The 15,334-nt window shown below is 46.7% G+C and overlaps 1 protein-coding gene across 1 annotated transcript; it reads left to right on the top strand.

Annotated features, from left to right (window-relative positions):
- Window positions 1-9,718: 9,718 nt before the first annotated feature.
- On the top strand, window positions 9,719-15,070 carry LOC147729158 (uncharacterized). Its single transcript, XM_086959799.1, has 2 exons — window positions 9,719-10,970; window positions 14,469-15,070. The coding sequence occupies exons 1-2, from the start codon at window positions 9,719-9,721 to the stop codon at window positions 15,068-15,070; spliced, it is 1,854 nt and encodes a 617-aa protein (XP_086815925.1).
- The last annotated feature ends 264 nt before the right edge of the window (window positions 15,071-15,334 follow it).

Genomic DNA, 15,334 nt, shown 5'->3' with positions numbered 1-15,334 from the left:
CAAAACACTAAGTGCTCCCACACCCCTGTGGGTAACACTTCCCTACTAGTAGGATTCCTCTTGTTTATGTATGTAAGCCCGTGGAGTAAGAATCCTACTTCATTACTCTACCTCCCTCCTTTGTTAATTTTGACTCTTTAAGTAACACCAGTGCGCCTGGTCATTCAGTATGGATGGTGGGCATCTGGCGACAGCTTGAAGGCGTGGTTTTATAGCTACTTAACAAAGAGACACAGTATGGATGGTTGTTCCCTTTCGACAGCTTGAATGTGTGTTTGCATAGTTCCTTAACAACAAGACACGCATACAAAAATCTTCAGAAAGTTGGAATTTCTTTTTGTGTTTATACCTTCAGAATGCTAAAAGCTTAGTGAAGGCGGAGACTCACTGTTGGAGTACATCTGCATCTATTCCTTTCCCCAGGCGGCTGGTATGAGCAAACAGGCTGTCTCTGGGTAAATAATGTTCACATATGGTTTCATATATATACGGCAATCCATGGGTGTGTTTACATATGTTTTTTTAACTGATCTTCTGTGCCTGTTTCCTTGGCAGTTAAACACAGAACAAGTGTCCAAGAGTGGAGTGGCAGCATATAGTGCAGCCCTGATGAATCTGCCAAAATTGTTGTGGCAGTGAAACATGTCGGCATTGGCAATAGGTAATAGTATGCATGAATAGCTACCAGCCTTTTTATCCTAACAGCAGGCATTCATTTCCCTGTGAATAAAGTTATTGAAGGGAATTGGATGCCGTGTTTTATGCACTTTTTTATGTTGTGTGTTTGTCACTAGCAGACACTCTCTGCTTCCACTGTTTGTTACACGTTTTGGTTGTTTGTTTTGGACACTTTCCTTCTTCTTTCTTTGAGAAACGAGTGACTACCGATGATGAGACAGGGGCTTGTCTGGAAATTACATACCAATTACCCCGTTGCTGATGTTTCCGTGAGGTGTCACTCGCTCTTGCACATTTTTTCTAAGTAGAACTTGGTCCAACACTGACTGTGTGGATGCCTGATACTGACTTAGATGTGCCAGACAGTGTGTTGTTCTGTGTATCTGTCAAGGAAGATTGGCCTGTTTTTAGCTTGAATTTGGAAACTTCTGGGTGAGGAGCAGTGAATTGTTCCCCTCAGAAACTGTAGGGGTTTATAATAGTTATCAGTACATATAGACTGTTCTATTATTTCAGTAACTGACACAAGTGTACGTCCTGTGGACAGGGTCTATTGTTGTTGGTCGGTCCAAATACAACAATCAGCCATAGGAAATGACCACCCGGAGGAATTTTCACAAGAATTGAGACCATCACCTCTATTTAATTTATCTGACTGTGTCCTGACAGTGGCTGAAACAGCAGTTTTGGAAAAGGGGCTTTCATTCATGCCATTTAGAGGAACGGATTTTGTAAAAATTCAATTGGAAGCAATGGAATTCTGCAGGAAAATCCGCTTAAAAACCTCTTTCAAAGAATCAATGGGTATCAATCACAAGGAAGTGACAGGTCTAAAGAATAAATCTGGGTTCTGCCCCCCAGCGAACAAAATTCCAAAGGAGGTGGTGACCTTCGAAAAAACAGTTTTATCTGCAATTGTGGAAATGGAGAGAAAGAGGCAATACACTAAATTCAACCTTCCCAGGATCCAAAAAGAAGCAATTCTTTCCCTTAAAAAGGACACATCGTTAATAATTAAACAATCGGATAAGGGAGGCTCAGTTGTCCTCTGGGATATCTCTAGATACAAGGCCAAAGTCATGAGATAACTAGACGATAACAGTTGCTATAGGAAGGTCGGTAAAAATCCTAAGTTAGAACTTCAAGGCCAATTGTTTAGTATCCTCCAGAAAGGATTTGACATGGGGATATTAGGACCCAAAGAATTTTCGTTTCTACAAAATAAGAGTCCAAGGGTGCCGGTCTTTTATGTCCTGCCTAAGGTGCACAAAAGTGACACCAATCCAACTGCAGGCCAATAGTGCAGGTTGCGATTCTTTGATCGAACCCATTTCCAAATACATTGATTTTTTTTAAGCCTTTTATTGAAGAAATTCCCGCGCATTTACAGGACACTACAGAATTCATCAATAGAATTTCAACAATTGATTATGACGTCTCTAAGGACATGATGGTAACAATGGACGTAGTGTCCTTATACACCCAAGTTCCTCAGGAAGAGGCCTTGGAGGTACTTACATACTTTTTTGTAATGAGAGAAAAACCAGCTAGAGTCCAGACAAATTTCATCATCGAGTTAGCTAAATTTGCCCTTCAGAAGAATTATTTCTCTTTCAGTTCAGAATTCTCTTACCAAACAAAGAGAGTCGCCATGGGCTATCCTTTTGCCCCTGAGTTGGCAGTATTATTTATGGGGCTCTATGAGGGGAAGTGTGTTTACAATATCAATCCATTTTCTGACTGCATCTCAAATTGGATGCAATATATTGACAACGTTTTTTTAAATGGGCTGGGTCACAGGACCAACTGAACCATTTTTCTAACTTGCTAAATGCAAGAACGGAAGATATTAAGTTCAGTCTTAATTCTTCTAGAAACCGGATCACCTTTTTGGACGTGCAAGTTTACCCCTCTGAAGGGGGATTGGCGAAAACACTATACAGAAAGCCAACAGAGAGAAACAAGGTTCTCCATTATACGAGCAACAATCCGAAAAGCTTGAAACAAAACCTGCCTTTTGGCCAATTCCTTAGGATTCAGCGTAATTGCTCATTCAAAGATGAGTATTTCTCTCATGCGAATAATCTAATGGACCGCCTAGTGGATCGGGGCTACCCCTACACACTCTTGAAAAATGCCCTCCGCCGTGCTTGGTGGGTACCGAGGGAACCATTACTGGAAAGAAAAAACAAAATCACAAATGAACAGAATGGCATGTGTAACAACCTTTTGTCCAAATGCAAACCAGTTTAAAAAGATCGTCAATCAAAATTGGCACTTGGTGAAAAATCTGGATAAAGCATTGATACAGCCCCCATTATTTGCTTTTAAGAAAGAAAAAAGCATTGCTAACCACATTGTTAGGGCGGCATTACCAAAATTGGAAGGAGCAACTCTCAGAAGCATGATTGGTCTGGCACCTGTAATGGGTCACCATAAATGCGGAAGGAGTGGTTTCCTCACATGACGGTATCAACTGAGCACACGAAAGATTCACAAATTGCAAATCAAAGAATGTAATTTATCGAATTTTTTGTCCCTGTCCAAAATTGTATGTGGGTAAAACGAGCCAGGAAGTCCGCCAATGAGTGACGCAGCATAAGTCAAGGTTAAGTAGAAATGTTGTGAATGCCCCTTTAGTCAATCATTGGAAGTCAAAAAGGTATTTAGAGAAAGATCTCAAATAGACTGTCATCTCCAAAATTGAGGTAGACTCTCGGAGTGGTGACAAGGACAGAAAATTGACCCAACGGGAGGCACTGCTAATCATGAAATTCAACACAGAGATTCATGGATTGAATGAGGTTTCCGAAATTTTCAGATCATGATATGGCTTGAGTTGAACCATAAGGTACAAGACATTCCGGATTCATGACCATTACAACGGCGTGGTCATGTTGTTTGGTAACGTTGCTAATCGATCAGTGCATGATTTATGACAGTGTGGAATTGGTACCCGTCTGCTGACGGGCCCCTTCAAGTATAGCTAAGATTGTGAAAGGGCTGTTGATCCCTACTTTCGATCGAGTACAGCGGCTGAACTAGTATTGCTGACCATGTTTTCTAAAGCACAAATGAGCTAAAAATGTACTTCAGACATGTGCATTTAGCAGTATGAACGAGACTTCGACTGCTCGTCCTGCCGCCCTGCATGATCCACTCTGACAAGCCTCCAGTTTCGAATGAAATGCGGAAGCCGAGTCCAGAGGTCTATTTTTGTATTCCTCCACCTTTTGACGGGTTGGGACACTATGAATTATTCGTGGTATTCCAGTTGCGCACATGATAGGTTATGCTGTGTGTAAATGCACGGAACGTTGACGTCCGGTGTGGCTTTAGTGAAGCCACACCGATTTTGATAAAGTTTAAAGTTTTGAGGTTTTGATAAAGTTTTGTTTCACGTCTGGTCCCCATGGCAACGCTGGTCAAGATATGCCCAAGTAGCCACACCCCTCCTGCAGGCCTTAGCTCGTCTCCAGAAGTTAAATATGGCAGGCCCCAGCTTGGATGCCGTAATTCCCATCAAGCTTTGCGGGAACTGACGTCACACGCCAAATCCAAAGGACGTGGACGCGGTCTACGAGAGGAAAGCGACTGTACAAGGTAGATTATGCATGGTTCAAAAAGTTTCACAGACCATGCTTTTGAAAGGCCAAATGGACTAAAGGACAAACTTTCTCTCCTACAGAGCAGTTTGTCCAATCGGCCATAAGGCGTGAAGTATCTACAGGCATTCCCGATATATCACTAAGCTACGCCCCATTTTCGCATGCTCCAACAAGCATGATGTTTGTCACGATTCCACAAAGATTAATAGCGGGCTATTTTTGGCAGGTCTCCTTGGCACCGGGATTCGCTCAACAACAGAGAACACGTGATCAAGTCCCAGTATTGGTGAGCGCTTTTTACCACATTTTTTGCAAGAACGTTCAGGACAGGCTGTGTTCTAGATGCTAAGGCTAAAGACTCTATCCTTGTTTAATGTCTGTCTTTGCAGCACATTAACACCTGCATGTTTCTGAAGCATCTGATCTGCTCTGCTGAGTTAATAAGGTAGGCGGCTTACACTGGTTGGCGTGTGCTGTTGTTTCAAATGGTAGTGGGTAGGTTTCTAAGAATTTTTGTTTTGTCTCTTCCTTTATAGATTCTTATAGTCCTGATGAGAACCCATTAAACAGTTGGGTTTGAAACGCGTCAAGCTATTGCTACCCTGGTCAAACAAACCATGTTATGCATTTGAGTCACTGATGCAATTATTTAGTTGTTGGTTGTAGGAAATGGTATTTGTTTATATTCTCTTCTACAATATATTTGAGTTCATCTTATTGATTTGGTTGTTTGAGTCAGGGAATGTGTGTAGTTCACCAGATCTGGGGTTACGTAAAATTAATTTAACCCGTTCTGGTGTGGTGTTTGGATGTTATGAATGTTGGAGAAGAATGCTTGATTGAAGATGTGTGAGGTATGTCTGAAATTTTGCATTGACTTTATGGTGGTGTCTTGGTGAGCTTGTGTTGAAATGCAGGTTTGTGTACATAGTTTTGCCTCTCTTCTGTATTTTTCATTGATGCACATGTAGTAAAATATTGTTGATAATATAACCCTTGAATGATTTACTGAATAAATAATTGAAGGTTTAGTAATAACTACGGTCCTTATGTTTCATTCATAGGTCCTGGTCATTAAAAAAGTGTTTGAGTTTTGCTCAGTACTGGCAATTGTTTAGTTATGTTGGACCCTTGGTGTGGCATCAGTTGAGCCCCCCTCCAAGAAAAGGACAAATCGTGAAGTTTTGGTCTCTTTGTAATTGCATATGGGCCCATTCATGCCTAAATCTTGCCAACCATGCCAGTTGTCAGTGTGAAGCTCCAGTGAACCCGACTCTTTACACTACAGCAGCCGCCTGAGCTGATCTGCAACACCAGACCTGCACTTCGAGCTACAGCATCGACAGCCTGCGGTGACCACCAACACGAATCTCCAGCAACAGCTTTCCATGACTCCTAACAGGATCTTCGAGTTATAACGATAATTGTCCATGACACCCAGCCTGCTCTTTGCGCAACAGCGTTGACCAACTGCAACGCTTTCCCTGCGCCTCAAGGCTTCCTCCACCATGAACCTAACACTTTACGCTGGACTCTAGAATGTAATATCTTCAGCTGGGCTAATCTGATCTCTGTATCTGGCCCATGCTCCATCGTGGTCGACCTGTATTTGTGACTTTCAACCAGTCCCACATGACCAGAAAACTATGAGTGGCGCTCGCTTTATGCTTTTAGGCACTATACTTACCTAAATCTTAGAAATTGCATATCTCAAGTACAAATGATTGTATTTTTGTCAGTGGAGAAGTGTGGCTCAATGGTTAGAGGCGGCAGACCCAGAAGCTGAGATCGGCCTGGGACCAGGGCTCGATTCCCAACGCGGGAGGGTCTTGGGTCAAAATGTCCGCGGGTCTGATCATTCTCGCCTCGGCGCCTACGCTAATATTGGGCTCCACTCTGCAACTCTGGGCAATAGCTTGCTTAATCTTCATAACAGCCCCTTCAACGCAGGGGATGCCTGGTCTCACCTTGGAGGTGCCCAGAGGGGACCATCTCACAGGGAAAGCCAGGACGGGTTCCCCAGCGGTATACAGCGCCGGGCAGCTGTGCGCTTTACAAGTATACTACATTTACATTTGTCATTTTGATCTCAAATTATTTATTACAGGTGGCTCTATTTTTCTTAATTAGAGGGATTTTTCTTGGATTTTGTTTTCACTTTATTAGTGCTTGAAGTGCTACATCAATACTTTTAACATTACCTCTAAGTTATGCCTGACTGCTTGCTGCTAAGCTCCTAGATGCTTAAGCACTAGGTAATTTTGGGGTTTGCTTGTGTTTTACCCTGATGAGAGTTGTGGTTGCTGCTTGAGTAAGGTTTCAACACCCTAAACTAGTAAACCAATTTCCTACAGTAGATTACAACCCTAAGTGGTCTGAGATAAAAAAATGTGTTGAAATGGAAGCCACTTCAGATGTGTTGGAGTTCATCATGAAAGTATTTAGTAAGGAATGTTACTCTGAATCACATGTTATGGACAACTGGGTGCAAATTGTCTCTAAACACATGTCAACATTTCTCACTGTTCACAGCATCACAACTTCCTTGTATGAGCCACAGTGTAATTGACAAGTGGAATGTTTCAACCTTTACATAAAATGGTTGTTCATCTTATCCTCTGGAACCAAATATCAGTCTTCCACTCCTAGATGGGTAACACCCTATTCCTAAGTCAAGTCATTTTTTTGCTGTCAAGAAAAAGATTGCCCATCCCTAAAATTTGCCTATGGTGTTTTAAGAATGAACTTCACAATGTTTTTTAGGAAAGATTTGATAGTAGACAAGTATTTGGGCAGGGTGAAGTCAGGAAACTATACAATACTGTCCACAAAGCACAATCTTCTGACGTAAATGTTAGCGATATGGTTGCCAGTTATCACTGAGAAAGGGTATTCAAGATTCAGCAGACAGTAAACATAAATAAGGTTAAGAAAGGTAGTGTCATCACAGAAGATGAGAAATGATTAAATCACAGGAGAGTAGTCGAGATTTCGAAGAGGGTGGCTGTATGATGAGGGGCTGAAGCCCCGAGTGAAGACATAGAATCGGATCTCTCTAATGTTTTCATAGCTGCAACTGAAACTGATTCCTACCCCAAGCTTACTCGTAAACATATTGAAGGCACATTTGTGACTCAAGTGGTCAAGGGGTGGAATTTCCATCAGGATCTATAAGTGGTAAAGACGACCCATTGCAGAACGGGTCAATAGTAAGGGTAGGCTAGGGCACCATAATGGAGAACTTTTGTAGAATGATGCATTTTATGTTTTTCTGTACTTTTTTACTTTCTTTACACTACCTCTTTCATTTGTTATGCTGCACCATTCCTTCCTTTTGTTTTGTCTGTTTAGTACAGAGACAAATGAGTTCCATTTGTAACCTGTCCTCCTCTGTGGTTGGTTCTTCCGCCCTTTTTTTGCCAATTCCCTGTGCTCCTTTTACCCCATATCCTCTTATAACCTTATTGGAGCATTTGGAACGGTCGTGCCAAAGAAAAGCCATTTGGACCGTTTAAAAAAAATGGACTTGAATGCTGGCCAGACGACTGTACTACTATCCTGCTGCAGAATATTAATACATCTTGACCTTCATCCACAACAGGATCATTTTTCCTTTTACTGCATCATCACAGTCCATCGTCTGTGTGATGCATCGTCCAATTTGAGCCATGTACCCAGGAACCAAAAACAGCCATGACAAACCTTCTGAAATCAGCCCCGCTGGTTTCATTCCTTGCTCTAGCTTTCTCTTTCCATGCATTCATTCTCTCTCTTCTCACCCCTTACCGCCGTCCCTCACCCTCTCTCTGCAGCCCGTACCTTTTGCAATAAACCTTGGGGAGCTGGGGAAAGTAGCAACACCTCCAGCTTTCTGGACGTTCAAAGCCGGACTCCAACGCCTCCAGCCTACCAGAGAAAAACCCGATTGAATTGCATGTGCGGACCTGTGTGAAACCAGTCGAGAACACAGTGCATAATTTGGAAAATGATAAGTGTCAGCGTCCAAGATATTTTCCAGGAGGCTTTTGCCGTTTATTACGCTTCAGGTTCCTGCCAGCGCTGCTAAATTCCAGAACCAATTACACCTATTTGCCTTTTCAGTCCTCCAGATGATGCAATTTGGACTACACAGGGTGACCTAAAACTGTAAGAATGGCACGAGCACCCTAGTACTGTCGTTTTTAATTGTGCGTTTCTAAACACCTTGCTCAAGTGGTTTAAAAAAAGAAAAAAGACTTCCTGAGCTACCATCTGTTGATTGCCTTTAATATTAGGGGGGCTTGGGGGAGGGAGCCGACCGCCGGGAGGTCTCCTCCCCCGGGCGGTTTGGGAGGGCTGCGAGGGGTTCTTTCCAGAAGTTGCCAGAATGTTCTAGTTTTGGGCTGGTCTAGTAGGACCAGCCAGCCCAAGTATAAATTGCCCATTTCCCGCCTACCCGCCACCATTTTAGGTTTGGTGACCTGGTGGCTAGGAGGGCTTTTAGCTTTTTTGTGAGAGAGTGTCTTGTGTGGCTGTGAGACTCTTTTTCAGTCTTTAGTGGTTGTGCTTATTGCTTAGAGATTAGATATAATGGAAGATGCACGTGTCATTGAGGCGATGCGTCTGTTGGCGGATGCCGGCCGTTTGGATTTGCTCGCAGGAGGTGGGCAGGCTAGGCCCAACGCCAGGCTTCAGCTGGTGTGGTGGCCGCGGTGATGGCATGTTCGTCGCCGAAGAAGAGACGCTCGAGTCAGGTAAGCGAGAGGGGCCGTTCCCGGTCTAGGAAGCCGGCCTCTCAAAGGATGGTTCGAGGGGAGCCCGGTACGGCGGAGGCGCCGGAAACTCAAGGGGCTTTGAGTGTGGGGGGGGATGAGTCTTCCCTAGCTCCGGCTCCTCAGTTGGGAGTTGTTTCTGGGGCGGGGGGATTTCCGGTTATGGTGAGTCAGGTGCAGGCGTCAGGGAAGAGGGGTAGGGGTGGTAGGGGCGGAAGCAAGAAACGCTCTGCTTCGGACTGGCTGGTTGAGCGGCGGGGGCAGTCTTCGGACGGGGCCCCTGTGCGCGGTGGGCGTAGGGGATCGGTTCAATTTGTGTTGCAAGATACGGAGCGGGAACAGGTGGATCATGGGGCCCATGACGCCATGTTGGTCGTTGACGAAACTCAGTTTGTACCCGAGGCTGCTCAGCGGATGTTGTTAACCCCTTCAAGACAGCTTTCTTACGATGTTCAATCAGGGGAGGGTCGTGATGTTAATGTGGTCAGGCCTCGGGCTGGTTTGTCTTCTGGTTTCCTTCCGATGGGTGGTCAGGAGGTTGTTGCTCGGGATGCTGATGCGGGTGTGGGTGATATGGGGGGTAATGTAGGGAGCCCGTTGCTGTTTTCGACGCCGGGCTCGTCGGCGGGTGAAGTTGTATCTGTGGGAGGTGGTTCTAGAGGCGAGGGCGAATGGGCCCAAATGGGCGAAGGAGGTTCGTTTTGTGGCGCGAATACGGCTTTTGAAGATCCGCGCTCGGGGAGTTTTGGTGGTGATGTTTCTCTGGGCCATGATGATGGTGGATCTTTTCACGCTGGTTTGCAGGTTCGTCAGCCAGCTTTTGGTTTGGGTTCTGCGGCATTTGGCGCTTCAGTTATGGGTTCGGGAAGGTTCCATGCTCCCGGGGCATTGAGTGCGGGGGGTGTAGGCTTCCAGGGCACGTTGTTGGGTCCGGATAAGGGCTTCGGCCAGGTGAGCGGCGGGCCAGCGCAAGGGCCCAGGAGTACAGCTCCTCGCTTGTCTGGGGCTTCTGGGGGGGGTCCTTATTTTATGTGTGGTTCCCCTGGGTGGGAGCATTTTGGCGCAGCGGGGCTTGCGCAGCGTAGTTTCCAGACGGAGGTTTCAGGCCAGGAGTCACTAGCGAGGGCCTATCGGCAATCTTCTTCTACGCCATTGGCACGTGATAATTTGGATGACAGTGGAGACGAGGAGGTTGTAGGTGGATCCCCGGTGCGGGAGGTGCCGTTAAGGTCGGATGTACGTGGTCGTTCTTTGGAGCGGGGTCGGAGAATGGATGTTGTTTCAAATTGGAGGGGGAATGTGTCTGGTTGGATTGTGGATGGTAGGAATCCTAGCACACCAGTCCAAACTTTTTCTTTGCAGGAAGAGGTTAGGCGCGGAGTTCCAGACTTGGCAGGGCGCGGTCCAGTCCCATTTCGCCAAGGGGAAGTGAGGAGAGTGCATAGCGCGGCCCTCTCTGTTCCACCAAGGGATCCCGCCGCGGCCAGCACACGAGGGTCTGGCGTGACCCCGCTGGCCCCAACGAGTAGCAGGTATAGGTGGCAGGCCTTGTCGGCGGCTATGGAGCTGCAGAGTCAACGCGCAGGGAGGTACAGGCGTGTACAGTCTGCTCCCCCTCCTGGATTTTCAAAATCATTTAAATGCACAGTTGTTGATACCGGGTTGGGTAAGACCCATGGTGATTTGTTGCATACCAGTGTCGATTCAGTGGTGTTGGACTACGATGAAGAGAGTCCTGAAGAAGGTGAATTGCGGGATCCTGAAGGGGGGGTGCCCTCTCATGCTTCTCGTAGTGTTTTACAGGCTCCAGTGGTCCAGAGTCAAGTGCAAGGGAGAAGAGAGCACGGCCCATCGGGTAGGGCGCCTCGCCGACCGGATGCATTGACCTCGGCGCCACGGGCGGAGCCATCGAGAGTGGTCTCTCTGTTGCCAGGTGAGCAATCAGCCACACAGGCCAAACCTATTATGGTGTCTGTGGGTACAGGTGGTGAAACCGATGTGGTTATTGGTGATGGCCGTCTGGTCAAAGGACGATACGTAAGAGACACTGCAGTTGGTACCGATGATGTGGTAGAATTAACGAATAAAGTGGAAAGTGGTGTTATGGCTGGTGCTTCCAGTAATGTTAAAGAGCCAGTGGCCAGTAAGGAGTTAAAAATCAAAAAGTTGCCTTACATGGGGGTTACGAAACCTTTAGGTGCTCATTTGATGTTAAGTACCAAGGAACGTATTTGGAATGGTGAGTATGTAGAACTCCTTAAGCTACTGCACCGGGAAGTCCGGTCTAAGGAAGGGTCTAAGGAGGAGGAGTTTGAGCTGGCTAAACGCCCTAAAGTGCCTTTGAATATTGAAAACTGGACAGCTGCGTTTTTGATTTATTCTAGTGTATATTGCGAGAAGTTCCCTGAGCGCAGCGTGTCCCTTTTTAAATACAAGGACGTCATTCGCAAGGCGCAGATCACCGGGGGTGGTTTTGCCTGGTCTCAATATGATGAGGAATTTAGGGCCAGGATGGCTTGGGATCCCGAGGCTAAGTGGGGGGAGCTAGATTTGGATTTATGGCAACATACAATGGGGTCAGCGTCAGGGGGGAAAACCATTTTTACGGCCAGTGGTTTCCCGTTAGTTTACCGGCCCTTTCAGGGGAAGCCCACCCGGGGAGGGGTGGGGGCAACTACAACCACGCAATCAGGGTCTGGGTTCTGTTGGGAATTTAACAGGGGCTCCTGTACCAGAGAGTATTGTAAATTTAAACATGAATGCTCTGGTTGTGGAAGGAAACACCCCTTGTCCAAATGCTGGGACAACCAGCCATCGGGGAGCCAACAGGGTAAGCAAACAGGTTCAGGTAATTCCAGTACGCCCTCACAGTTTTCAGGGGGAAGGGGATCCAGAGGTGCTAAGGGTGCTGGGTCCAAGGGCTCGTACACCAGTTAAGTTTGAGAGGCTGCGCATTGCTTTACACGGTTACGAAGATGAGTCAGCAAAATTAAAACTGTTGGAGGGTTTTCAGTTTGGTTTCCGGCTAGGTTACCTAGGCTCTCGGGAAAGGAGGTGGTCTGCCAATTTAAAATCGGCCTCGGAACATGCCACAGTGGTACAAGACAAACTTAATAAAGAGGTACATGAAGGAAGGATGGCTGGCCCGTTCCATGATTGGCCGATCCTTAATTTGATTGTTTCACCGGTGGGAGTGGTCCCGAAGAAAGAGCCGGGACAGTTTAGACTTATTCAACACTTGTCGTGGCCTGAAGGGTCGTCGGTGAATGATTTCCTTGACCCAGAGGCAGTGTCGGTATCTTACTCTTCGGTTGACGTGGCCATGTCACTTGTTGTGACCGCGGGCGCAGCCGCTGAGATGGCCAAGTGTGATATCAAGTCTGCTTTCCGGCTGTTGCCTGTCCACCCGGACGATTGGTGCCTTTTAGGTATACAATTCGCAGGTAAATGGTACGTGGACAAGGCTCTGCCGATGGGCTGCTCCATATCATGTGCTCTGTTTGAGTGTTTTAGTACTTTTCTGCAATGGTATTTTTCCCATGAGTCTGGTCATTCACTGGTAACACACTACCTTGATGACTTTTTCTTTGTCGGATCCCCGGGCTCCGCGGAGTGCCAGAAGGCTCTGGACACATTCCAAGGGCTCATGGAGGATCTGGGAGTTCCTTTGGCTCCCGAAAAAACAATGGGCCCTGCCACTGTCCTCTCATTTTTGGGTATTGAAATAGATTCTGTACTTATGTCTGCTCACCTGCCCGAGGACAAAAGGGTCAACATGGTGGAACTGCTGGAGGTAATGTTGGCAAAAAGGAAAGTGCTGGTGAAAGAGATTCAAGTGCTTTTGGGCCATTTGAATTTTGCTTGCAGAGTGGTGAGAGTGGGCAGAACTTTTTGTAGAAGACTGGGCAGGGCTTTGGCAGGTCATCACTTGCCCCACCATCGTGTTCGTCTGTCTGCTGGTGTTAAGGAGGATTTGAGAATGTGGAAGTTTTTCCTGAATTCCTTCAATGGTGTCCCCTTGGTCAGAGATGTTGACTTTCAGTGGGATGTGCAAATGTTTTCGGATGCTGCCGGCAGTGATGGTTTTGGGCTCTTTTGGAATGGCAAATGGTGTGCGGAACGTTGGCCTGATGAATGGTTGAATGGTGGTCGCAGCATCACTTTTTTGGAATTGTTCCCTTTATTGGTTGCTTTGACCCTGTGGGGGGAGGAATTGGCACACAAGAAAGTGCTGTTTCGTGTGGATAACATGGCTGTTGTAGAGATAGTGAACCGACAGTCTGCCAGGGACGAACAGGTGTTAAAACTTATGAGAGTTTTCGTTCTGGGTTGTTTGAAACACGACATTCATTTTCGTGCCTTACACATTCCTGGCTTGGACAATGACATTGCGGATGCTCTGTCTCGTTCACAGTGGGGGAGATTCCGTGGACTGGCGAGGGACGCAGACAGATCCCCGACTCCGATGCCGATTCATCTGTGGCACGTCGGCGAGGTCGGGTCGTACAATTGGTGGTAGGTTCTTTGTCTGTGTCTACGCGTTCTGCATATTCCCTGGCCTGGAGGGAATTCCTGGAATCTGGTGCTGTCAGAAGGGAGGATCTGTCGCGTCGGTCGGACGATGTGGTCAATTTTATATTGGACCTCATGGATAAGGGTCTAACCAAAGTAACCATTGCTGGGAAACTAGCGGGGATTGCTTTCATGGGGAAGTTGTTGTGGGGTTATACTCCGTAAGCGGGGGAAATTGGCAGGAGGATGCTTGAGGGTTGGGCCAGGGAGCAAGGGCACGTTGGTAGATCCAGGGCTCCCCTATCTTGGCAAGTTCTTGCCAGACTAATCACAGTTCTGCCTTTGGTTTGTTCGGATGATTTTGAGGCATGTGTGTTCTCTATGCTCATGGCGTTCATGTTTTTTGGAGCTTTCGGGGTCTCGGAGTTGTTGTGGTCGAAATATAAGTGTGGTTTGTATTGGAAGGACGTTTTTTGTTATGATGAGGGAGTTCATGTCTGGTTGGCCAGCTCCAAAGCTGATCAGACGGGTAAGGGAAAAGGTGTGTGGTTACAGGCGCGTGCTCCAAAGCTTACTTGCCCTTTACTGCTGGTGCGGCGCTGGCGTTCATTATATGGGGGTGGTGATGAGGTTCTTGTTTTCCAACATATCAATGGCACCCCTGTAACAACTTATCAGTTACGAATGGTTTTGCGCAAAGCTCTGCAGCACATTGGTCTCGATAGCAATCTCTATGGGACTCACTCTTTTCGAATAGGTGCAGCCACTGAGGCCTTTAACAGAGGTTGGACTGAGAGGGATATTATGCGATTGGGGCGTTGGTCTTCCAATTGTTTCCAGCGTTATGTGAGGAGCTCGGCAGAGGAGGCGCATGCGTCGTCCTCCTTCACATGATTTCTAATTTTCTTTTCTTTTTCAGGATCCGTTGCTGGGCCTCGCTCCTCGGTGGTAACGGTCTGGATAGTGGGGCATTCCTTCGTGAAGTGGGCCAGAGTCCAGGCAGCACGAAGTTACTTTGGAGAACTACTTGGTTTTAATGATCGAATGTTTAATGTTATTTGGAAGGGTAAAGGTGGGATGCTCTGGAGAGAGTTAATCCCTTGTTTGAACAACAACATGGTGGGCGGTTTATGCCCGGATATTTTAGTTATTCATTTGGGAGAAAATGATCTCTGTGCTACAAAAGGTGTGGTTTTGCTGCGAGCTATGAAACGAGATTTAGGCCTCATCAAGGATCTTTGGGCTGGGTGTCATGTTTTTTGGACGGAGTTGATACCGCGCAGGATATGGAGAGGAGCTGTGAACCCCAGGGCTGTTGACCGGGCCAGGAAGAAAGTGAATTCAGAGGTGTCTCGTTGCTGTAGGAGCCTTGGTTTCAGCAGGATCTCAGACAGGGACATTAAGTTTGAGTCAGTTGAGTTTTTTAGGGATGATGGGGTTCATTTGTCCCGTGTGGGCATGGATCTTTACTTGTTGGAGCTTCGCGAGGTGTTAACGCGGGCATTGGCTATGCAGCGTTGATTTTTTCATTTCTTTTTCGCTTCGCGTGTTGGGGGGGCAGAAAGGGAGGCGTGGAGTGTCTCCCCCGCCTACCTTTCTGGGTGGCGGTGTTTTTGTGTATCAGTACGGTTTTAGGCAGATTGTTGGTTGAGTATTCGATCGAGTATTTCTTTGACAGGTGCTGGGGTATGTTGGTCATGGTTTGACCGTTCAGTTTTGTGAGGGGGGTATCTGCAGGAGTGCAGGGTCAGGCAGGGTCTATGGCTATGGATGACATGACCGTTG

The sequence above is a fragment of the Lissotriton vulgaris genome, chromosome 2_2 (assembly GCF_964263255.1).
Source record: "Lissotriton vulgaris chromosome 2_2, aLisVul1.2, whole genome shotgun sequence".
Classification (NCBI taxonomy): Eukaryota; Metazoa; Chordata; class Amphibia; order Caudata; family Salamandridae; genus Lissotriton; species Lissotriton vulgaris.
The sequence above is the reverse complement of the archived record's forward strand: the minus strand, read 5'-3'. Positions and strand labels throughout refer to the sequence as shown.